At 53.2% G+C, this 23248-nt stretch overlaps 3 protein-coding genes across 3 annotated transcripts; 2 read left to right on the top strand and 1 right to left on the bottom strand.

Annotated features, from left to right (window-relative positions):
- Positions 1-1070: 1070 nt before the first annotated feature.
- On the bottom strand, positions 1071-4087 carry EVX2 (even-skipped homeobox 2). The gene is made up of 3 exons (XM_059852333.1): positions 3664-4087; positions 2272-2528; positions 1071-1724 (listed from the first exon to the last, which is right to left on the bottom strand). The coding sequence occupies exons 1-3, from the start codon at positions 4085-4087 to the stop codon at positions 1071-1073; spliced, it is 1335 nt and encodes a 444-aa protein (XP_059708316.1).
- Positions 4088-12191: 8104 nt separating this feature from the next.
- On the top strand, positions 12192-13908 carry HOXD13 (homeobox D13). The gene is made up of 2 exons (XM_059852335.1): positions 12192-12864; positions 13658-13908. Exons 1-2 carry the CDS (start codon positions 12192-12194, stop codon positions 13906-13908), a joined length of 924 nt encoding a protein of 307 aa, XP_059708318.1.
- Positions 13909-19397: 5489 nt separating this feature from the next.
- On the top strand, positions 19398-20529 carry HOXD12 (homeobox D12). The gene is made up of 2 exons (XM_059852336.1): positions 19398-19959; positions 20291-20529. The coding sequence occupies exons 1-2, from the start codon at positions 19398-19400 to the stop codon at positions 20527-20529; spliced, it is 801 nt and encodes a 266-aa protein (XP_059708319.1).
- The last annotated feature ends 2719 nt before the right edge of the window (positions 20530-23248 follow it).

Below are 23248 nucleotides of genomic sequence, written 5' to 3' on the forward strand. Positions count from 1 at the left end.
TGAAAATTGGCAATTGAGATGATAAGAAAGTGGCTTTCTTGTGCGAAATCACTTCAGGTAAGAGAGATAACATTAAATAACATACATTCTATGCACCAAGAACAATGTTTTATGTACCAAGTCTCTTATCTGTCTCTTCTAATGACTTCCCTTAGCGGGTTGTTAGTACTTGACAGCAGGTCTCTGTGCGGGGAACTTTTTTCCAATTCCACATTCAAAGGAGGTCCATCAGAGAACATGATTGGCAATTTTCGTCATAATCTGCACATTATTAGCATCAAAATTGACATGGCAGTAACACTGGTGGTTTTTGATGTGCCTTTCTTCAAGTTCAAGGAAGTCCCTCCAGTAGCAGTGGTTTGGTATAGCAGGTCTCAGTTACCCAGTGGTGGCTTTTCAGAGGCAAAGGCGCGATAGAGACGGGTGAGAAATAAATCCAAGAGCCGTTTTACCGAGAGAAGAAAAAGACGTCGAGAAAAAGAATTAAATTTAGAAAAGTGTCTGGAAGGTAAATGCTTCAGGACAACAGCCTACACCTAGAGAGATTCAAGTATTTCCCAGATAGCGTGGATTATGGTAGTTAGAAAGCGTGATCTTAAAAAATGCCTCTCCCCATCCCGACAGTGTCACACTTCCCTTCCCGTTACTGGCCCGGACGCGGCTGCCTCATTAGCTACCGCTTGTAGTACGGAAATACTCGAGACATTTCCCATTCACTCCAACTCAAACCGAAATAATAATAATAATAATAATATTTTTTAAAAAATAAAATAAGGCCAGAAACACATTCCCTTCCGCCGGGTGCCCCACCCTGCCCCCGCGGGCCCGGTCGCCTGCACCCCGCGAAGGTCGGCGGCGCCCGGCAGCGAGCACCGCGGGGCCGCCTCCGCGGGGGCGCGGGAGCCGCGGAGCGCCCTCCCCGCCGGTCCCGCGCCCCTCAGCGGCGGGGCGGTCAGCAATAAAAAAATAGACAGAACTTTTTGGCCGAACGCGGGGGCGCCCCCCGCCCCGACCCCCCCCATCCCCCCGCGACTCCCTCTACAAAACACCCCGGGCTCGGGCCGGGGTAGTTATCTGGTGAGCGGCGCCTCCTCCCGCTGGTCCGGCGAGGCCACCGCGGCCTTGCTGAGCACGGCGGCCGAGTAGGGCAGGAAGCCGCTCTCGGAGCGCTGCCCCCCAGCCGTGCACGGGAAGTCGGCGGCCGCGCCGCCCCGAGAGCCCAGAGCCGAGGCCGCCGCCGCTGCCGCCGCCGCCGTCTGGCTGCTGTGGCAGCTGAGGCAGGAGCAGGGCGCCGAGCCCCCCGGAGGCCCCGAGCCCGCCGCCGCCGCTGCCGCCGCAGCCGCAGCCGCCGCTGCCGAGGCGGCCGCGCTGCTGTTGAGGCCGGCGGCGGCCGGCGTCTGGTAGAGGCCGGGGTGTCGGAAACTGCAGAGCAGCTCCGGGCGGGAGTAGGGGTGCGAGAGGGCGCGGAAAGTGTCCAGCGGGCGGATGGAGGTGGCGAAGGGCGCGGCGGCGGCCCCCGAGGCAGCGGCGGCGGCGGCGGCGGCCGTGACCCCGACGTGCGGGTAGTAGTGGAGCGGGACGTGGGAGTGGAAAGGGTAGGGCAGACTGCCCGTGGCCGCCGCGTGGGTCATCATGTAGGTGTAGAAGCTGGGGTCGGCCGGGTGGGGCCAGGACATGGCCAGGCGCTGCCGCTTGTCCTTCATCCGCCGGTTCTGGAACCACACCTGCGGGGATACAAGCACAGCGCGGCCTCAGCTCCGCTCCACTCCGCGCCCCGCCGCACCCGTTCCCGCGGACACCGGCGGGCACCCACCAAAACACATTGCCAAGGCTTCTAGGCGACCCCTCTCCCTCCCGGAGCAATCTCCCGTGACCTTGCCCGAGGGGAGCGGTGGGTATGGCCCTCCCCTCTACTCGAGAGGGATCCCTTCCATCCGAATAAATGTTTCCCTTCAAATCGTCCAGTCCTCCCCATTCAGGACTCTGTCTTCACCGTCCTGATGCTCATTCATTCCCCCTACGTTTATTCTCCCCTCTTCGCTGCAGGAAATAGGCTAACGGGATAAAAACTGAAGAGGAAAATAAAAACAACAGTAACGACAATAACTTTTTAAAAAGCAAATGAAAAGTGTTGGATGCAGAAAAGCAAACAAGCACGAGTGGTGTTCATAGCTGTGGGCCCCGCGAGTCCTTCAACCGGAGAGCCCAGCCTGCCGAGGCCCGGGGTGCTCGGGGCAGCCGCGGCTCGGTGGGGCGCGGAACGCGGCGTACCTTGATGGTGGTTTCGGGGAGATTGAGGGCGGCGGCCAGCTCGCAGCGCCGCGGCCGCGACACGTAGTTCTCCCGGTAAAACTCCTTCTCCAGGCGGGCGATCTGCTCCCGGGTGAAGGCGGTGCGGTAGCGGCGCACCTGGTCGGCCCCCGCCGCCGAGCCGCCCAGCGCGCCGCCGCTGTGCAGGCTGCCGATGCCGGCGGCGGGGGCGGCGGGGGCGGCGGCGGCGCTGGGCGTCGGGCTGCTCTCTGCGTAGCCTGCGGGGCGAGGGCACGGTGGTGAGAGCGGGAGACTCGGTGGCCCCCCAATCCTCCCGGCCAGGCCAGACCGGGCCCGCTACGCCCGTGCTCAAGGCCAGCTGTCATTCTTACAAATCCCTACTGCTAACAGAATCGATAAATTTGGATTTGGAGGTTGTTTGTTGGTTATTGTTTCGTTGGTTGGTTGGGTTGGGGTTTTTTAATCCTTTGCTTATTTTCGGATGGGGCGGGCTTGGACACTGCAGGGCAGCCGAGCTCAGAGGAGAGCGGGCGAGGGCGCGGGCCGTGGCTCGGGGCCCGGTCTCGGCGCTAGCCTGTTCCCCTTCGATTGCCGTTCTTTAGTTTCGTTTGAGACATACAAAATAAAAGCAGCCATAAACCCCCCCCCCCCTTTTTTTTTTCTCTAGGGTTACGTCGAGCATCCCTTCCTTTCTCTGGCACATTTGACGAAAAAGGCATGCACTGTGGCGCCTCGGAAATCCACCGTTCATCTCCCTAGACCTCCCCAATAATAACAACCTCCACCTCCTGCAATAGTAACAACCACCGTCCGTGCCCCGCTAAGAACGGGGAAGGAGACGAGGCTGTTTCAAAACGCCTCTTACAAGCAGAGGAAAAGGTAACAATGCCAAATTAGCCCGAGGTGGACACAGACAGCACGTTGCATATACACAGAGAAGGACACACATAGTCAAATGCGGGCAGTTTCCTCGCATTCCCCCCTCTCTCTCTCTCTAATTTAATCTATGTATATACACTCATGTACAGCTCAAGAGATGCCGAGAGCTCCAAGAGCTCGGGGAAATACACGGAGAAAGCTTTGCCTAAATATAGGTGGGTGGATATTTGTGCCCACCTATATTCTGGATATATATCTACATATCAATGGATTTGGGCATGCACACACACACACGAGGGCACCGGCACAGGAGCTGCCCGGACAGTGAATCTCGGCTATTGGGGTAGAGCAGTAATTGTAATAATATTTTACAGCCTGGAGCTCTGTCTTCGCGGAAGAGAGAGCGCCGATGCAGAGGCCGGCAACTTTGGCGGTGGCAGTGGGTTTCCTCTGGTTTTTAAAGCCGGTTGGCAAAGAGCGGGGCTTAGATGAAGATGATAAAGGAAGAGTTACCTTTGTTACTGTTTTCCTTCAGCTGGGAGGAAGTCAGGCTGGCCGGGGAGCGGAGCGCGGAGCAGCCCACCTCCACATCACTGTTCATATCTGCCTCTTGAGCAACTTCGGAATAAAGGCTGATTTTCTTCCTGCTTTCCGACGGCGGGATTTCGGAGGAGACAGTGCTTTCACTGCTCGGATGCTGGAGATTGAATAAAGTGTCTATTTCAAATTTGCCTTTGGCGGAGATGTCCCCTATAGCGCTGTGCAGGGAGGCGGCAGTCAGTCTCGGGCTGAGGCGACCACTGTGCGGAGAATTTTCAAGGGCCTCCAACACCGCATTTCCAGCTGAGTCTGACAAATTCGAGAGCCTTTTGCCAGCTGTAGGGCTGTGCAGCCCTCTCTCCATCAGGATCATCTCTTTTCTTATTCTTTCCATCATCTCAGCTTTATAAAAAATGTCAAAGTTGCAGGGCTGGTCCTGTACTAATGATGAGCTGCAGCAGGGGCTAATTCACATTCAGCCCGGCAAGTGTCTCTAAATATTATTATCTGTTTTTGAGGGAGGTGTAAAAATTGTGGGATGCCAAAGCGAGGGAATGACTGGTCAAAATGACCCATACATCCTTTCTAGCCCGAAATGTCATTCATCAAAAAGTGGTGCTCGTCATTAAGGTACGAATGACGCTGTTCGAATAATCATTTATTGTAACAGGTTTATAAGCAAATAAATACAAGCTCCTGTCAGTGGATAATGAAGGCGGCTTCAGAGCAGACAAATATATCCAGGTGGAAAGAAAGAAAGACAAGAAGTGAGGAGTAAAGCTCCTGTCCTTAGCTTGATCAGATCCTGCTTGAATTGCTCTGGGGTTTGGCCTCTGGGGTGGAATTGACAGTCTGATTAATAAAATGAGCTGTGCAACATTTCCCCCTTCATTTAGGTGCATCATTATGCTCTGATTTTTGTTTTGTTGCCTTTTAGGTCCTAATGATGCAGCTTCTTTCTCATTTGTCCTCGGACAGAACTACATGCTAAATATTAGATAATACTTTCCTTTATTATTATTTCTGAGGCGAATTTTAGATCACAAGGCAAGGAAATGCTCAATAGGACCAGAGGATCGAGAAGCTCCTGCCGCTGACATCTCTTTACTTTTCCCTCCCATTTCCAGACCACTTTAGTACTTTTATTTAGGAATTTACACTGACACCCCCACGCACCCCCTCACACGCGCAATCCTTATGCCCAGACTTTACAAGTCTGCTGCCCAGATTCAAGTGTACCTACAGTAGCTACCTGGAGATTAAAATATTTGTTACAATGTAGTACATTACAACTCTATTATCTTTGTCTTCTTTACGTCCTTAAAAATGATCTCATTTTTACTTTCTATAATCCTGCTTATCGACGAAGCTAGCCCAGGATTTTTCTTCCCTCTGGGAAAATACTGACTATTTTATGGTATGATAGGGGAAGGAAATAACTGGAGAGTATTAAATACATTCGTGATTTAAAACACTCCGTGGGCATCCATTTCATTCTCCCGGCAGGTTTCACTCCAGCCCTTTGCTTCTCTTCTCCCCACCACCAATAAAACCCAAGCATTTGAAAATTAAAAAGCAATCATAGAATTAAATGATGGATGGGGGTTATTGCCTACAGGCTCCGACCTATCAGAAACATCACCTTAACACCCTCTCTCCAAAGTTACCTGTGGCTCAGTTAGCTCATCCCTCCGCTCTTGGCCGCTGCCGCGGGGCGAAGCGTCGCCGCGCTGCTGGAGACACGGGCTGCCGCGCTCGGCAGACGTGACAGTCGGAAAGTCTCCCTTCAGTGGTAACTTTGCTAGTAATAATGACGCTGATGGCAACCATTTAAACGAAGATAAATCCTTTGTCGTTAGCATCTCTGAAGTGCGCTTCGATAGCTGCCCAACCTTTTTTCTCGCCGTGGTTTTTTTTCACCTACATCATCTAGTGTTTAGACCCTGGGAATACGAGTTTCATCTCCCGGAGAAACACCCGAATGTTTCCTGTGATTAAACGCGGGTTTGATTTTTTTTCTTTTTTTTTTCTTTCTTTTTTTTTTTTTTTTTTTTTTAATGAGAGCTGTTCCTGCTAATCTTGGTCACACGCATCTCCTAAGTTCTTGTGCTCTTGCCCATGATTCATAGTTCGAAAATAGGATTCTTGTCAGATTTTTTTTTTCAATAGCCTGTTAAAGTCCCCCTAAACATTCCACCAAATATTTAAGAAACATTCTAGGCGTTGTTTGCAAAATCCAGCTTTCTATTAATGAGAGTTTTATGTCAGCACTTTGAAATGTGAATTTACACTGCAGCGTGGTGTCCTGTGTTTTACAGCCCCCAAACCAGACAAGAGTAAATGTCAACTTTTCCTTGCCCGCGGGCGCGGCGGAGGAGCGGGCGGATGCGGAGGGGAGAGGAACGGTGACACCCCGCGGGGTCCCGGCCGGGCGGGAGCTGCGGCTCCGCGGGGCGCTCCCGGAGGGACGGTGCGTGTCCCCGGGCCGTCCCCGCCGAGCGCTGCCGGCCCCGCGCCCCGCCGGCGGCAGCAGCACCGCCCCGCCCCGCCCCGGGCTCCCGCAGCCCCTCGCTTCCCCGCCGTGCCCGGCTCCGCAGCAGGCGGCGGCGCGGCCGCCGGTCCCGGCGGGGCGGAGGAGGAGCGGAAACCTGCGGCCGGGTTTATTGCTGTCGTTTGGCGCCCTCGTCTGTTTTCTTACATGCTGTAACGCGGCAAGCATCTTTCCCCCTGCTCTCTGGAAAACCGCAGCCGAGATACCACATCTCGGAGGCGATCGTATGCGCACACCACCAGAACCGGCACAGCTTTAGACTCAAAAAATGTTACTGCACCACTAAAAAGGAGAGAGCGAGTTTTATGTTATTTGGAGCGGATGAAAAAGACTATGTGAAAAGCCCCAATGTGAGAAAAATAAGTTACACTCAAGTGCGGCTATGAATGATCTTTACTAGGGTTATATTTTGCACCTTTTAAATAATACTGATTCCTTAGGTTATGTACGGAGTATCTTAAAATACAGCTAGATTCATATGCAAGGGTTATAAAATGTTACACAAGACGTTAATAATCTTCCACTAGGTAAAGGTGAGGTTACAAAACTGTTCCCTGCAATGCAGTTAATGAGTTCACCCCAGACTGTCAACCCCCTAACAAACTAGTTGTTGTTTAAAATCCCAGAAAAGTAGAGGTATTTACTGCACTGATATTTATCTCTTTGCTTGCTGTTTGTGTGTGTCAGGGGAGTTTCTATTTTGGTATTTTGGGATTGTTGTTTTGTTTACCTTTTTTTTTCTTTCTTTCTTTCTTTTATTGTCGATTTCTTTTTCTTTTGTGGTGTTCCGTTGGGGTTTTTGGTTGGTTGGTTGGTTGTTTTTTTTTCCCCCCAAAAGAATAGCACCGCCTACAAAATTTTTCCGAATGTTTGTAGTTGTTCAAAATCAATAGCTAAGCCTGAAAAACCACGGACATTGAAGAGACATTAGTGGGCAAAGAGGGAGGAAGTTACAGAGACCGCCGAGAAACTGCCGAAATATGTGAGCTTTTGTTAGACTCTGTTTACTCAGTTGTTCTTGTAAGTTTAAATAGCTGCTTAGGCCTTTGGCCAGATTTTTACCTTGAAAGTTATTGCTGGAGGCATCAAAGAATATTTCAGTACTCATTTATTAAATCTTACCCGGGGAAAAGGGGTCACGTAGTTTAATTGAAACGAAGTTTGTATTAAATGAGACAAACATCTCAGGCAACTTTTCACCAGTCGGAGCGTTCTTGGGAAGACGAGCGGGAATATTTGCTTCTCATCCCGCAGCCGGGCAGGCTGCCAGCAGGGCCCCAGGGCAGGAGACATCCGCGGCAGCGCAGGGTCTCCGGGACGCGGCCCGCGGGGTGGGAGAAGGCGGCGGTGCGGTGGCCGTGGGAAGTGCCGGGATGCGGGGAGCCGGTCCCGGCGGGGGCGCTCCGAGGGACCCGCGGCGCGGGGGGCGCGCTCCGTCCGCGGCGGCACCGGCGGCAGGCTCGGCGGCGACACCTGGCGGCGCCTCGGCGGCACTGCCCGCCCTGCCCTGCCCGTCCTGCCAACCATGCCCTGCCCTGCCCTGCCTGCCCTGTCAGCCCTCCCCTGCCAGCCCTGCCCTGCCCGTCCTGCCCTGCCCGTCCTGCTCTGCTCTGCCCGTCCTGCTCTGCTCTGCCCTGCCTTGCCCTGCCAGCCCTGCCCTGCCAGCCCTGCCTTTCTGTCCTGCCAGCCCTCCCCTGCCAGCTCTGCCAGCCCTGCCCTGCCCGTCCTGCCCTGCCCGTCCTGCTCTGCTCTGCCCGTCCTGCTCTGCTCTGCCCTGCCTTGCCCTGCCAGCCCTGCCCTGCCAGCCCTGCCCTGCCCGTCCTGCTGTGCTCTGCCCGTCCTGCTCTGCTCTGCTCTGCCCTGCCTTGCCCTGCCAGCCCTGCCCTGCCAGCCCTGCCCTGCCCGTCCTGCCCTGCCCGTCCTGCTCTGCCCTGCCAGCCCTCCCCTGCCAGCCCTGCCCTGCCCTGCCCGTCCTGCCCTGCCAGCCCTCCCCTGCCAGCCCTGCCCTGCCAGTCCTGCCCTGCCAGCCCTCCCCTGCCAGCTCTGCCAGCCCTGCCCTGCCCGTCCTGTCCGGCCAGCCCTGCTTCTCCTCCAGCCTGTCACGCCCGCCAGCCCCACCTGATCTGACCGCCAGCCCTGCCCTCCCTGTCCTCCGGTCCTGCCCGCAAGTGCTGCCACCCTTTCGTCCAGCCCTGACCGCTGGCCCTGCCCGCCCCCTCCCACCAGCCGGAGGCCCCTGGCAGGGCAGCTCCGCGCCCGCGCAGCGGCTGTCCCGGTGTCTGAGCACGCAGCAGGCTCCTGCTCAGCCCCGACTGTCCCCTCTGCCTCAGGCCGCCATATCAGCAAAGGGTCACTCTCGGGGCGCGGTCAGTCTGTGAGATGCCACTGGCGAGTGAGGGACACTTGCACAGCGTGTCCCCGAGTCCCGCGGGCCCTGCACACCGTCCCTCCCCGCGCTGCCCAGGCAGAAATCCACGGGACGCTGGGCGAGTTTCGCAGTTACATGGCTCTGAGTGTCACAGTTTCACAGTTTCACAGTTTCATGGTGCCTTCTGAGGCTGCCTCTGCACACAGACGGGGTTTCGCTCAAACGATAAAGCCCACGTCCGGCCGCAAAGGGACTCGGCCGGTGGTTCAGTTTAGCTGGCAGCTGCGGCAGGCTGCCGAGCTGGTCCAAGGTCAGGGTCCCGAGGTCCCCGCGCTGCTTCAGAGCGGCGGGGGCAGGCAGAGAGCGGCCAGCACCAGCCCGTGACCCGAGAGCTCAAGTTCAACGCCCGCAGTGCTCAGCCGCCCGTGGCAGCTGCACCGAGACCACGCGGGGAGCCCCGAGAAAACTTTGAAAACTTTCTCCGTCTCGAAACGGATTATTAAGGTTGAAGTAACTAAAGTGAGAAGCTGTGGGCATAGATCTGGAGGGGAAAATAGCTTAACAATTCTCTACGTGTTGCTGTTCAATCTGTTCGTTATCATAACTGGCTATTTTTCAAAGGCATGGGGAAAATGAAAGTTCTTCTGTTCTGTTTAACTATTGAAAGTTCATACAAATAAAAAGGTAACAATGGAACGCAGTGGAAACGGGTTAAAGTTTGGCAGACATATAAATCGAGTGGTTTTGTTTGTGTTCTCTGTTTGTCCTGGAAGAGAATTCTTTTTCTTATACCGAACACTAACATAAGAAGCAACTTCCTATCGATACAATTACCATCGGCAAATTCTGGCGAGGGAGGAGATAAAAAATAGGGGGGGTTCCTGTAAACTAGGCAGGAACCTAAAAGTCTGTGCTAAAAGTTTGAGTGGAATCCTAGCTGTATTAAATCATGGTAAATGCACTTGTCTGAATGAGATGATTTCAAGATTGTAAAAATTAAAAAAAAAAAAAAAAAAAACCAAAAAACAACCAAACCCACAACCTTTTCTTCTGGGGAAGCACAAGCACGCCTGCAACGTTGCTTTCTAGCTCATATATTCTGCAGATTCCCATGCAATGTGTCAATGGAAAATGCGACGCAACTCCTCGGGGCGCTGGCCACCCGCGGAAGCGCTGCCCAGAGAGGACAAGGACCGCCTCGCAGGGACAGAGACCCGGGCGGCGCGGCAGGTCCTCCAGCCTTGCCCGACACGGCGCTGAGCCCCGATGGGTACTGCCTTCCCTGGGCAAAGGAAGAGCCGGGCTGCTTGGAGCCTCCCCACGGCCCCCTGGACCGGGGGCGCGGGACCCATCCTGCTACTTGTAAACTGGGTGGGTGCCCTCCGAGAACCGACCTTTGCTCATGAGATCATTTATTCCTGTGTTTAATATCCTGCCATGCAAGGCAATGCTGCTTTCTACACCCTCCACAAAACAGCTCATTATAGAATTGAAGTTGCTGGTCATGAACCCGCCCAAAGAGTTTTTTGGTACACAGAGGGGCTCTCTCTGGAGCAGAGGTCTCGGCAGGGCTGAAGACCTCTACGGGAGCCGCTGCGGCTGCACCGTGGCTTCCTTTGATGCAATCGACCTCAAAAAGCTCAGAAACCCTGCTCTTTAGGTGTTCCTTTCTTTCGAGGCCTTATTTAAAGGTCCTGACAAGACAGAAATTTTTACTGCATTTATTGAAAGAGGAAACACTACAGGACGTGGGAATACACATAGAAAGATGTCCGGAAAAATAAAGTCCTTCGTTTCTCTGGGCTTCTTTTTATAGCGACGTTTTCGGTAGAAAGTTGCTTGCAGCGACATAAAAGGGTGAAAAAATTGTAACTTCCTTCTAATTATGGAGCGTTTAATGTCCTGAGAGTAAATACTGATTCGGCTTATAACTGAGAGAAACATGTAATCACGCCTGGCTCACACCTTAGCTGATTACGAAAGATTAATAGCAAATATGCGGTCAGAGCTAATGAACATGAACTCGTCTGTGACATTCGGTTGTTGCCGTGATTATGGGCACCCGTTTGTCATTCCAAACCCCTCTTCCAGGTACCGCAGGCGATTATTAGACCGGCTAGAAAGTAGGGCTGCGTGACAGGCGCTGCTGCGGGACCTGCGGCTGTCCCGCGACAGCCCAGCGCCCTGGCAGCCCCGCCACCACCTGCCCGGGCTGATCGGCAAGGGCACCCGCAATGGTGTCGGCACAGAGTTTCACCTCCATGGCGGCTGCCTCTCCTCTCTCATGCGCCTGAGCCTCCGCAGGGACAGTAAACACAGCCCCAGCTCATGGTTTTCAGCGGCGCGGATTTTCCCTGTCCTTCTCCGCGAAGCTGACACTTTCCCCAGCAACTTCTTGCCCTCCGCGCCCAAGAGAGAGCAAAGGGTGCAATACACAACTGCGGAGCGACTGGACTCGGTCCAGAAGGGTAGGGGTTGGAGTTGTGGTTGAGGTTGTGGTTGGGGCTGGAGCTGGAGTTGGGAGCCTTCTTCGGAGCTTTCTCCATTTCCAGTACTTCGCGCTCCTGCATTTCCAACCCAACCCAGTGAGAGAGTCGAGGGAGACGACAGAAGGATTTGCCACCGTCTTGAGAAGTCACCACGAGAACAGCCGTCAGCGTAAGCAAATTGCGTTTTAACTAGGCTGCCTTACCACGACATGAACTGACACTGCACGGGGAAAAAAGCCACATCTGATGAGTGCCAGCTTTACCATCTTGCTCTGCGCCCAGACCCCGTGCGTTTTCCTAGCCGCTAACACTATCGGGGGGCGTCGGGGGGGGGGGGGGGGCAAGGGGGGAGGTGGGTAAAAGGAGTGTTCTCCCAGGGACCGACAGCTCAGTGAAGCCAGGGGACCCCTTTTCCCATAGAACAAAGCCCATCTACTCCATATATGGCCGGGAAGAAGGGAGGTGGGGAGGATGGAGTACAAAGACTGTGTTGGGGTTTTCCCCCTCTTGCAGAGGCAACAATGAACTGGAGAAGGTCTCGCTGTGGATCCGGTGAGACCCCTGTCCGTGGCTGTAAAAAAGGCCCCTACCGGCGGCCTCAAAAGGTCCAGTGGTACTCGGCTGGCCTTTTTGAAGCCGCGAGCAGGAGGAAGGGGGAGATAAAGCAACGGGGCCTAGGTTTGTCCGGAGGGGCATCACCGCTGCTCGCCCGCCCAATCTCCCCCCGCTCCAGCGCCGGGGCAGTGGCGGGGCGGGAGCGCGGCGGCGGGGCGGGGGTGGGAGTAGAGGGTGGGGGCGCCGTCGGTGCCGACCGGGGGGCTGCGAGGCGAAAGGGGCAGTGCGGGCAGCGGGAGGGTCACATGTTCCGACGGCAGCCTATGAGCAGCCCCCCGGGCTGAGGCAAACTAATCTGGGGCCGGCCGCCCCCGCCCCGGTCCCCCCTCCCAACCTGGACTTCGTTTTTATAAACGTACCGCCAGGATCCAACCTGTTGGAGGCAAATAACCATCCGCATCATGCCCGGCCGGGGACCGAGCCGCCGCCGCCGCCGCCCGCGATGTGCAAGGCCATGAGCAAAGCAGCGAGCTGGGAGATGGACGGACTGCGCGGCGACAGCAGCGGCGGCGGCGGCGGCGGCAGCGGCGGCGGCGGAGCCCCCGGGCAGTGCCGTAATTTTCTCTCCTCGCCCGTTTTCGGGGCTGCGCACACGGGCCGAGCGGCCGCCGCCGCCGCTGCCGCCGCCGCCGCCTCGGGTTTTGCCTACGCCGGCGGAGGGGAGCGCCCGGGGGCGGCGGCGAGGCCCGACCCCCCGACCAAGGACTGCCCGGGCTCCACCACGCCGGCCGCCGCCCCCGCGCTGGGCTATGGGTATCACTTTGGCAATGGATACTATAGCTGCAGGATGTCCCACGGGGTCGGGATACAGCAAAACGCCCTGAAGTCTCCCCCCCACGCCTCCATTGGCGGCTTTCCCGTGGAAAAGTACATGGACGTCTCCAGCTTGACCAGCACGAGTGTCCCCGCCAATGAAGTCTCCTCCAGGGCAAAGGAAGTGTCCTTCTACCAGGGCTATACAACCCCCTACCAGCACGTTCCTGGGTACATAGACATGGTCTCAACGTTTGGCTCTGGGGAACCGAGACACGAAACATACATATCAATGGAGGGCTATCAGTCTTGGACTCTGGCTAATGGCTGGAATAGTCAGGTTTACTGTGCCAAAGATCAGACACAGAGCTCGCACTTCTGGAAATCGTCCTTTCCAGGTACGAGAGGGGGAGAAATGGTCTGAGCAGAGCACCCCCGCGCCTCCTCCGCCTTCCCGTCCCCTCCCCCGCCCCCCGGGCTGCAGGGGCGGCCTGCCGAGCTGGATACGCTGCACAAACACGCATAGAGCAGGGTGGGGGCGGTGGATATTCTCTTTTCTCACTCCCCCCTCGGCCGTCTACCCCCGAGAAAATCCTCACCCTCTGCTTTCCATACCCGCGGGACTGACCCCAGAACCTCCCCGCCACCAGCGCCAGGGCACCCGACCCCCGGGCCGCGAGCGCCGGGGCAGCCCCGGGCTCCTTCTCCCGCTGCTTCCCTCGGTGGCCGGGTTTATAGTCGCGTTTGAAGTTTGCAGGACGGTGGCTCGAAGGCTTGCTCTCCTCTGCCTCTCCGGCTGGCGACTGATCCGGCGGCCCCAGAGCACTTAAGAGACCGCGAGCAGTGAGGGCACAGAGGCACAAACCACATGCAAACAAACCCGGGGAACTCTCAGCAAAGCCATTTCTGTGTGCCCGCTGCCAGCACCGAGCCGCTCTCAGCCCCCCAGCCAATGCCCCACCGCCCTGCATGCTCGGTTAGCGATGCATGCCTGAAAAGTGATGACAGTCCATCAAAATTTTGGTGGGGCTTTACTAGAGTGCAAATAATGCGGCAGTGTAAATAATAATAAACTGTAAACAACCCGGCATTATTTATTTGCCCATGAAAACCAGTGCCAAACAAGTATCGGTTAAGCTTTAAAAGCCTGTAATAAAATTCTGATTTTTCACATAATGTCTTTTACAATAGGGGACGTTGCACTAAACCAGCCCGATATGTGTGTCTACCGGCGCGGGAGGAAGAAGCGAGTGCCGTACACAAAGCTGCAGCTTAAAGAACTCGAGAATGAATATGCCATTAACAAGTTCATTAACAAGGACAAGAGGCGAAGGATATCCGCAGCCACAAACCTGTCTGAGAGACAAGTTACCATTTGGTTTCAGAACAGGAGGGTGAAGGATAAGAAAATAGTCTCCAAACTGAAAGACAACGTATCCTGATACATTAATTGCGGAAAGTGATGAAAATATAAACTCAATTTACCACCAGCTAAAGACTTTTGAAAAGACTTGAAAATATATTTAAATTTTTTTGTCCTTCCAGCGGTGGCGAAATTTCGGGAATTGTTTTCCGTGAAAGTCAGCGTTTTTCTCTCAGTGTAAGGGAGTGTTGACAAGTCTTGAATTGAATTATAGTTTCTTCTTTTTGAAAATAATAATAATAATAATAATATTAATTATATTTTCTGTTCTTCCCTCTAGGCCAGTATAAACGAATTTAAATATGTTGAACGGTAAAAGTTATAATTTTTTTTTAATGCTTAAGTCTTTGGGGGGTATTCTGTGATTTTTTTTTCTTTTTTTTTTTTTCCTGAGCAACAGCCAGTGCCAGAAAGTGTCAGTTTTGATTTGGTATCGTAAACTTCAAAACACGCCGAGTGAAAAAAAAAAAAAAATCGGAAATACAAGAAAGCCGGAATACAGACCCGTGGCAGCACCCGGCTTCTGCCAAACTTGCCTGGTCCACTGGGACCCGGAGAGAATTGAGTGGAGGGTTACTGTCTGCAGCAGAATTTTTAATTACTTTGTTGAGGAAGGGAGAACCCCTCCGAGCTGTTGCGGGGCGCAGAATCGCAGGCGTGTCCCCCCGCGCTCCCCGCTTCTGCGGGTTTGGGGTTGAGCTTGGGTTTGCGGGCTTTATCCGCCGCAGTTTCGTTTTCAGTGCAAAGAGTCAACGCTGCCCGGCTGGAAAAGGAGCCCCGGCTGAACAAGGGAAGATCTTGTGTCCCGGGCGGGGCTGCGAGGTTGAGCGCTCCGCGGAGGCGCAGATCGCGGCGCCCCGGGGCAGCGCTTTGGGCAGGACGGATTGGCCAGCTCGGCCTGCAGCCAGAGGAGAGGCTGGCCCTGCAGAGGTGTGTATGGACCTGCACAGACCTGGCGGGGAATGTCCGCTCTGCCCTGTTTGTCTGGACCAGCCCAAGACTCTTCTACTTCCTCACCCCCAAGAACTCCTTGATGGACAAGCGAAGGTCACTGCTAGGTTTTAATTTACAAAACTAAACGGGTGTTTATGACAGAAGCAATAAATAAGGAAATTCAAAAGATGCCATAATTTATATGTGCCGAAAGGCTAAGATTTTGTCGATTTTTTTATTCTTTTAAACCTAGTGTGCATGTTATGATATACACAGGGTGATCAGACACTCTAATCAACAACTAGGAGAGAGAATCAGTATCCTCTCTGTTAATGTGCCTCATCTAATTATTAAAATGTGTTCCAAACTAGTATTATTTATTATAATATACTATTGCTCTAAACATTTTGATTACCCTTGTATGTGGTAAGACATACGATAAACCTATTTCTCCATAAACGATTTTTTAAAATTTGTCCTAAAGTCAGCTTTTACTTTGTGTTGGAAATACAATCTGAACTTCCAAACTGTTAAGGATGTTGCAAATCTTTTCCTAAACCATCTTTAATAAAATTATTTCTTTTCTCTGTATATAAAAAGAGAGAAATTCGCCTTCTTTTGCCGCAGGGAGTTTCACGGGCTCCAGGTTTGCTTAGAATCCTCTCAGGGAAGCAGGACGCCTTTCCTGGCAAATGAGAGGTCGATAGACGGGCATTAAAGGATGTGCAAGAGCATCCGAGGGTGCCTTGTCGACAGGAAAGGTTTTAGTGAGAAAGAAGTGCTACCGGCGAGAAACACGGGGCGTGGGAAGCAGGGGAAAGGCTGTATCTCCCCCGTCCCTCCGAGCCCCGCTCCTCCTGCCCGGTGCCCGGTGCCGAGGGCGGCCCGCCGGCCCTTTGTTCTCCCTTTCCAAAACGTCCCGGCACTTGCCGCTTCCCCGGGGCCGGCCCGGAGCGGTGCCCTCCGTTTTCTCCGCAGCCGCCCGGCTCCATCGGGAGGTTATCTTCCGCCTCCTCCGCCCTCTTCCTTCCCCTTTCTACTCCGCCTGCACGTTCATGGCGTTTGTTTTCCCTGAAAGGACGAAAAAAGTCAATTTCTGAGCAGTTCAGATTTTATCGCAAAGAGCATTTTTGTTTAATTCTTGTATAAAAGGACACTTGTGCTGCTCTTCATTTACGTGCCTGGAACAGCCCGCTCTGCTGATGCAACCTTCTTTTCTCCGAATGTTTTAAATTCTTGTCTTCTCCCCCTTGGCACCCCCACTCACCCACACATACTGCCATTAATTCTGCAGAGGTTTTCCTCCCACCGAGTCTCCCTGCAGACGGACGGCCGGGCACTGCCAGAGCTGTTTTGTCTCCCGGCCGCGGAGCCATCGCGGGCTGTTCTCTTCCTCCTTCCAGGCTTAACCTTTGGCTTTGCCGGGCTCCGCGCTTTCAGAAGGCGCAGTTCGCCGAGCAAAAGCCGCCTTCCTCGGGCAGAATGAAACCCGAACTGTCTGGCAAATCGGTACCAGATGGAGAGGAGTCGCCTTTTAGTTTCCTAAGAACATGCAGAATCATTAAGAAGCCAGCAGCTACAGGCAGGAGGAAGATGAGGCGCACATCTGCCCCCCTACCTACCGGCTGAAATTAAAAGGGTTTTGTAAGCCTGGAGCTGGGGCATTGGTGAGCCTTGTTCAAAACCTCCTCGCTCACAGCTCGGGCTCTTCAGGACGTCGGCTGCACGTGGGCCCGGGCCGGGCTGCGGCCGCGCAGCCCCAGCTGCAGGTGGCCAGAGCCGCCCATGTTTAGAGAAGAGGGTATGAAGGTTCGTCTGAAATGTAGCGCACGTTATTGCAGATAATTAACATGTACCTCGACAAAGCGAATTGCAAATGCACAGTGGCGCGGCGAGGCATTGCTCGGCTCCTGACAGGCAGCGCTGTTTCCCAGCCATGTCTGAGGCAATCCTGCCATCTCCTGGACAACCCCCGGCATAGGCAGGGGGAGCGGGCTCCTCGCTTCGGGCGCCGCGTTTCCGAGTGATAAATGAGCGAGGGAGGCTGCTCGGTCACACGCAGAGCACCCTTCGTCTGTAAACGGGAAGACTATGCCAGTGAAATTATAGCGTGTGGTCAGCTCTGATGTCCAGGCCTATCCGGACGCCTGTTTAAAAAGCAGGGAAAGAAAAAAAAAAAAAAAAAAAGAGCGGAAAAGAGGAAAGGAGCGTGTGAAAGCAGGCCTCCGGGTCGCCCTGTTCCTCAGTGGTGATATTTCCTGTACAGACACAGGCGGGGGGACACCCGAGGCAGTAACACGCCGCCCCCAAACCAGCAGCCGGCTGTGGCTGGAAAAAGCAGCACAAGCCCGTGCGAGGCTCTCCTTCCACTCCACCCCGCTCCCCTCGGCTCCGAGGCCAGCCGCCTCTGGAACATGATGTTTCTCTAAATGTTTTTCCATGTAGATTTAAACACTTTCCGTAACTGTGAATGTCTCCAGCTTCTTCAGACTTTTATTATATTTTTCTTTCTTTTTTTTTTATTAATTAGCAATTACAAATGAGTTGAATATTAATTGAAAGCTCTGTTTTCTCTAACCCCATAAAAGTTAGTTTGAAGTGTCACCTTTCTTTCCGGTGACTGGGAACTCACATCCATTCCTTGTGTTTACTGCAGACAAAAATATAGCCTTTGAACTGAATGTTCCTTTTCTTTTCCAAGAACAGAAAATCAGCTCTTTCGTAAAAGGCGATTATGAAAAAAATATATATATTCCCATCTTCTTAGGGAACACAAAGTTAGAATACAAGTCAGCTAATAAGAGGGAGATTCAATTGGTAGACATAATTCAAACAATAAAAATTAAAGGCAGTGGTCAGCAATATCCTCCAGCGGTGCTTGTGTGGTCCTGTGTGGTCTAGGAGAGAGCAATCATTTAAAGATTTTTTTCCAGGGCAATGAAATTACTGCAGAATTCCCCTCAATTTCCCATTAAACAGAAAGATGAATTTGATTAGGACAATGTCAAGAAGGGCAGCGTCTCTGATCTCGCCTTAGAAATAAAACCAAGATTAAAACTGTGATTAAGAGGATAATAACAGGGAAAATTAACCCTACATGCTAACTAGGTTCAAGTTTTTAACCGAGGTAATGAAAGTGGGAAAGTCCAGGCATTAAGGCTTCCCTTGACGTTGGACTCGCACACACCGGGGAGATCTTGGGAGAGAGGCCGAGGACAGAAACTCCCGCTCGGGGTGGCGGATCGGCCTCCCGAGCGTCCCGCAGATTTGTGTGTGGCGGGGCAGGGAGCGGCCGGAGCGCGGAGCCCATGGGTGCCCCACTCCTTCCCCCGCCTCCCAGCTCCCTGCCGGGGGCTTCGGGTGCAGCACACCGGGCCTTGCCTCTTCTCTGTCTCGCACGGTTTGGGAAAGGACACGAGCAATCTCCTCGAGCATGCTCTCCGATATGATTTTAATAACTCTGGGGTTGCGGGGAAATGAGAGAGATAATGGAATAAATGGACTCTTGTTTGATCAATCAAAAATATAAAAATATGTGTTACTCCCCAAAATAACACAGCAATAAAACAGTGAGGCATGATTCTCTTCTCATGAGAGAAAAGCTCCTCAGACACAACCTGGGAGATGAGGCTGGCTCTCCTCTCCCCGTGCCCGCTGCTGCATTCACACCCTCTCTGTTGAAGAGCAGACCCTGGCATTTTCTTTCTTGAAATCTTCCGATTTTATTTATTTGTTTATTTATTTATTTAATCTCGGAGGGTTGCCCAAGTAATTCCGTGTTGCTGCTGTTGTTATTCACTGTTTGTTGATGTTTATTTGATTGTATTTCAAAGACAAAACAGATTCCGAGTTTTAGAAGCGTTGTTTGCCTAGAAGAGCTTCCAAGTGACGATGAAAGGCAAAAGGGGTAAAAAGGGCAGAGGTGCGGACCTGAGAGAATGCTGGTCATCAGTGTGCCAGAATGACGATCTCGGTAATATCCGATCGATTAAGGCTTTATTTGCACGCATATGCAGATGCATATCATGCAATTAGGGGCAGAAGTACATACGTATGCCCTAAACGTCCACATCTCACAGACATCACAAGTTACTTCCAGTCCTCGGTGCTCACTCTTACCGTGGGTACCTGGGTTCTAGCCCGGAGGGTGCTGCCAGCCGGCCAGCACTGCCAGCCGGGGGGCACGGCTGGCACGGGGCTGCACCCAGGGCTGCCCTGTCCTCCCGGCAAATGTTTGTTTTCCGCTCATCTCTCCGCTGGCGCCGCAGCTCTGCCAACCCACCCCGGCCACTTTTATAGAAGCAGAGACCGTGGTTTCCCCTCCCCCTTGCGAGCTCGATATTTTCATATTTCAAGTGTTATCATAAGACTTTTTAAAAGTGGGGGTGAAGAGAAAGAAAAAAAAAAAAGGGTGGGGAGGGGGGGACTCTGTGGCTCGGTCGCTGGAGGCGGTGCTGAAATTACCGGCTTTGAAGAACCTGTCTGCAAAGTTTCGTCCAATCGTTTCAGGCTTTCCGCTTATTCCCTGTTGTAACTAAATACCGCTGTAAGAACAGCTGAAGTCCTTTGTTGGAAATGTGTGATCGCAGTCTCTACAGATCTGGCTACGTTGGTTCTCTCTTGAATTTGCAATCGCCAGATTCCTTTTATTTTCCTAATTTGCGGGCTAATGGCAGTCAATTGGCGGCTCTGCCCACCATTTCCTACCCCCGGAGCTCGATCCCCTGGACTTGCTCAAGTTCGTGCGCAGCCCAGCCGCAGAGCCACGCGTTCGGCGGCGCGGCGCAGCCTTACCTCCCCGGCTCCGTTCCAATCAACATCAGCTCCAACGGCAACAAGGAGTGCCTGGAAGACAACAATAAATATTACGCCCACGATACGAGCTCCAAACAAGAGGAGAGATGCAGGCAGAGGCAATCTTTTGCAAATGACCCAACTGTTACTCACACAGCCAACTTAAAGCCCGTAAAGTATGACCACTCGAGCCTGCAGAGAAGTTTGCATGGCTCGGCTACTCTTTTTGAAGTGAATTCCTGCAATTCAAGCTTAAAGGAGGACATCAAGAATCCCGTCAACTTGAACCTGACAGTTCAGCCCGCAGCAGTCCAGTCATGCCTCAGACCTTCAGTGCAGGATGGTATGCCTTAAATATCTCGCTTTAGTTAGAAGCGACCTAGCCATACGTTCTTTTTAAGAGATGCCTGTAATTACTTTGTAACCCTCCATGTAACTCTTTCGGAGCAAAAATAGCTTAATCTGACTCGGAGGTTAGATAGAAATTGTGCTGTCAGATGTGCTTTGCCCAGTTTTCTGACCTAGTTTAGCTCTGATATCTTGCAGGTTTTGGGGGGTTTTTTCGCTTTTTTGGTGGTTTGGGGTGGGGGTTTTTTTGTGAGGTTTTTTTTTTCATATTTCTATATTTGCATACCCGGACTTAATCCACTAAATTATCGACGTGTTTGTTGTAGGTTTGCCTTGGTGCCCCACCCAGGGGAGATCAAGAAAGAAACGGAAACCATACACAAAACAACAAATTGCTGAATTGGAAAACGAGTTTCTCCTCAATGAGTTTATTAACCGACAGAAGAGGAAAGAACTATCAAACAGACTGAATTTAAGCGATCAGCAAGTTAAAATTTGGTTTCAGAATCGGAGGATGAAAAAGAAAAGAGTAGTTATGCGAGAGCAGGCTCTTTCTATGTACTAGAGCAGAGTCCACCCGTTCCTGCATGAACTTGTGCCCGGAGTGTTCACCCCTAGAGTAGAGCGTACGCGCCAGTGAATCGCGGAGAGTGTGTCCTTTTACCATTTAAACCAAATTCTCGAAATGCGTAGGATCCCTCCGTAAATAGGCAGCGCTGAGTTCTTAGCCAGGATGAAGAAGACGAGCCGGACCAGCACGGAAACATGTATTATCAGCTTTTTACCTTTCTTTCTCCATTTATATAGATTTTGTCCTGCATCCCACCCTCTCTTTCCCCGGAGATCAAGCGGTGCTAAACTAAGATCGATTTCTTTTATCTGTATGTAAACACCATTTTGCAGCAAAATAAAGGAATAACGCCTAGTAAAGACGTCAGCTCTGTGAGTCCCGGCTGCTCCCTTCATCTGCTGCCCTGCACGCCAGGGCGAGCCTGCGGCGCCGGCTTGTTTTGTGGTTTGGAGTAACCTGCTCGAGCAGCGATGGGGAAAGTGGTTAGCAAATAAACCTTTTTCTTTAGTCTTTTTTTTTTTTTTTTCCCCTTTCCACCCTCCCCCAGCCAGCCCCCGGAGCCGCAGATCCGACCGCAGCCCGGCGGAGAGCGCACGTGACAGCGGCGCAAGGCCGCGCGTAACCTGAGCGCGGAACCGGCTCGGCGGCCCCGCTCCGCTGCCCGCGGCCCGCCCGACGGCACAGCACGGCCGGGAGGCCCCTGTGTGCCCGCCGTCCCCGGCCGCGGGCTGGGCTGCTCCACGGGCACGGCCGAGGGGTTCTTCTCCCGGGAAAAGCGCCCCTCTCCCCCTCGCCGTGTGCCAGCCGCCGCCGGGGCAGCGCGGAGTCCCGCGGGGGCCGCGGGGTCGGGGGCCGGTGCCTCCCCCGGGGGCCGGGCCGGGCCCTGCCCTTGCAGCGCTCCTGACTTTGGCCTTGTCCCAGCCCTGCCCCGACAGGCGAAGGACAGCGGGCGGTGACGAGACAGAGGCCCAGGCTCAGAGCGGCTGAGGGGAGGCTGGGGCCCACGTCTCACCCCGAGGTGCTGCAGGCACGGGAACAACACGGAGGTTTTGGTGGCACTGATTGTTCCACCAGTCAGCCCCCATGGCCGTTTCTGCATAGATTTGTATGAGGGAGAAGGGAGAACCGGTTCGGGGTTTTGCCCAGATATAGACCTCAGAGGACAACCCAACCAGAGGGGCTGGTAGCAGTGTCTTAGCCGTTTGATCCCTGTTTTGGGACGAGAATTTGATGGATTTTCCCGCATCTTGATGGGAGGCTTTCTGGGCCGAGCAGCCAGACTGGCCAGAGCTCCAAGGCCTGAGGAAACTACACATTGCCCTTAGTCTGATATCTCAGAATATGAATTCTAAAAGAAAAATCTTACGGATTTATAGGTCCCTATTAAAATGCCTTTTGTCTCCAGTTTCAACCTAAGTCTTCGTTTCTTAACGAAAAGCGTTTCCACGGCTCCCAACAGTAACAATAATTAGGCTGGCAGAGGCTGCTTTCTTTTCTGGCGTGTGAAATAGGCTCAGATATGATTGTTCGTGGTGTATACAAAAAGTCTAAACAACAGCAAGGAACGGCACAAAGCTGCTACCTACTTACACAGGGCGATAACCTTCCCAAAGGCAATAAACTCATTATTTCATAAAGAATCATATTTGAACTTTGCTCCTACTCACTCCTGTGCGTGCTCGGGAGGGCACGGTAGTCCAGATGAATTTGGAGCTAAATCCCGCATTCCTAGGCGGGCAGAGACGTAGCCATTTTCCCGAAAGCTTTGCAGGGAGCCCCAAAGGTAACGCTTGGGTGGTGTTTCGGGGGGAGAAGGAAAACCAGCCCAAAGCATTTGTCGCCACTCTTACCGCCCGCAGTGCCCAATGCAGAAAAAACCCTACCTCTCTCATGGAGGGGTGGCTGCCAGTAGGAAAGCGGGGACGAAGCCTCGCCGGGTGACAGCTCCCCGGGGGCAAGGGATGCACACCCAGCCTTCCACAGCCACAGGAACCACTCCTGGGTCCTTCCAAATCTTCGATACGTTCAGCCTCTGTGCTGGGAGTTGACGCATTGCGGACAACGATGGTCTCTTCATCCAGTGGCATTCCCTAATTAAAAAAACTAGAAGCAACCCCAATGATGCAAGCCAGGAGAAGAGCAAAAACCAGATAAAGTCCCTTTTCTTACCCTCTCCTGGAATACTACTCAGACGGCTACAGTCCATGAGAAATTCATCCATTGCTCTGTTCTTCCCCACCCTAGTCCTCCCCAGTACAACCCGTCCCTTTATTGCATGGGTGATATGAAATCCGAAGAGGAACCTCGGATGAAAATACGAGAAAGGCAATATATTATTTATTAAACGCATCTGATCCACGATGATGGCTTATTGTGAAGCTCCTAGTCTAAATCGCCTACGGAAAGAGAAAAGGCAGAGGAGGTAGGATCTAAACTGCGGTTTGTTGAGAAAGTCTGTGTATAATGTGTCTCTGTATGTGCTTGTGTATCTGTAGATGCACTCATTTCAGCAGTGCCCGTTGTGTGTAACCGCGTGTGCACACTCAGACTCAGTGTTTGTGGGCTCATACTGTGCACAGACACATCGGCGGTAGAAAATGGTGCATGATCTCACTCGTGCCCATACCCCAGGGTTCATCCCTTCCTCGGAAGCAGTGGGCGAGGACAGCGGTTCGGGCGTGGGGAGGCACACACGCGTGGCAGAGCTGCAGCC

Source organism: Haemorhous mexicanus, chromosome 8, assembly GCF_027477595.1.
Source record: "Haemorhous mexicanus isolate bHaeMex1 chromosome 8, bHaeMex1.pri, whole genome shotgun sequence".
In the NCBI taxonomy this organism is placed as follows: domain Eukaryota; kingdom Metazoa; phylum Chordata; class Aves; order Passeriformes; family Fringillidae; genus Haemorhous; species Haemorhous mexicanus.

Excerpts from the sequence above, each read along its gene's own strand:
- EVX2 (XM_059852333.1), bottom strand. The coding sequence starts at position 4,087 with ATGATGGAAAGAATAAGAAAAGAGATGATCCTGATGGAGAGAGGGCTG. Across the intron at positions 2,529-3,663 it reads GAAGGAAAACAGTAACAAAG|GCTACGCAGAGAGCAGCCCG; the intron begins GTAACTCTTCCT and ends CTCGCCCCGCAG. Across the intron at positions 1,725-2,271 it reads TCCCCGAAACCACCATCAAG|GTGTGGTTCCAGAACCGGCG; the intron begins GTACGCCGCGTT and ends GTATCCCCGCAG.
- HOXD13 (XM_059852335.1), top strand. The coding sequence starts at position 12,192 with ATGGACGGACTGCGCGGCGACAGCAGCGGCGGCGGCGGCGGCGGCAGC. Across the intron at positions 12,865-13,657 it reads CTGGAAATCGTCCTTTCCAG|GGGACGTTGCACTAAACCAG; the intron begins GTACGAGAGGGG and ends CTTTTACAATAG.
- HOXD12 (XM_059852336.1), top strand. The coding sequence starts at position 19,398 with ATGTGTGATCGCAGTCTCTACAGATCTGGCTACGTTGGTTCTCTCTTG. Across the intron at positions 19,960-20,290 it reads CAGACCTTCAGTGCAGGATG|GTTTGCCTTGGTGCCCCACC; the intron begins GTATGCCTTAAA and ends TGTTTGTTGTAG.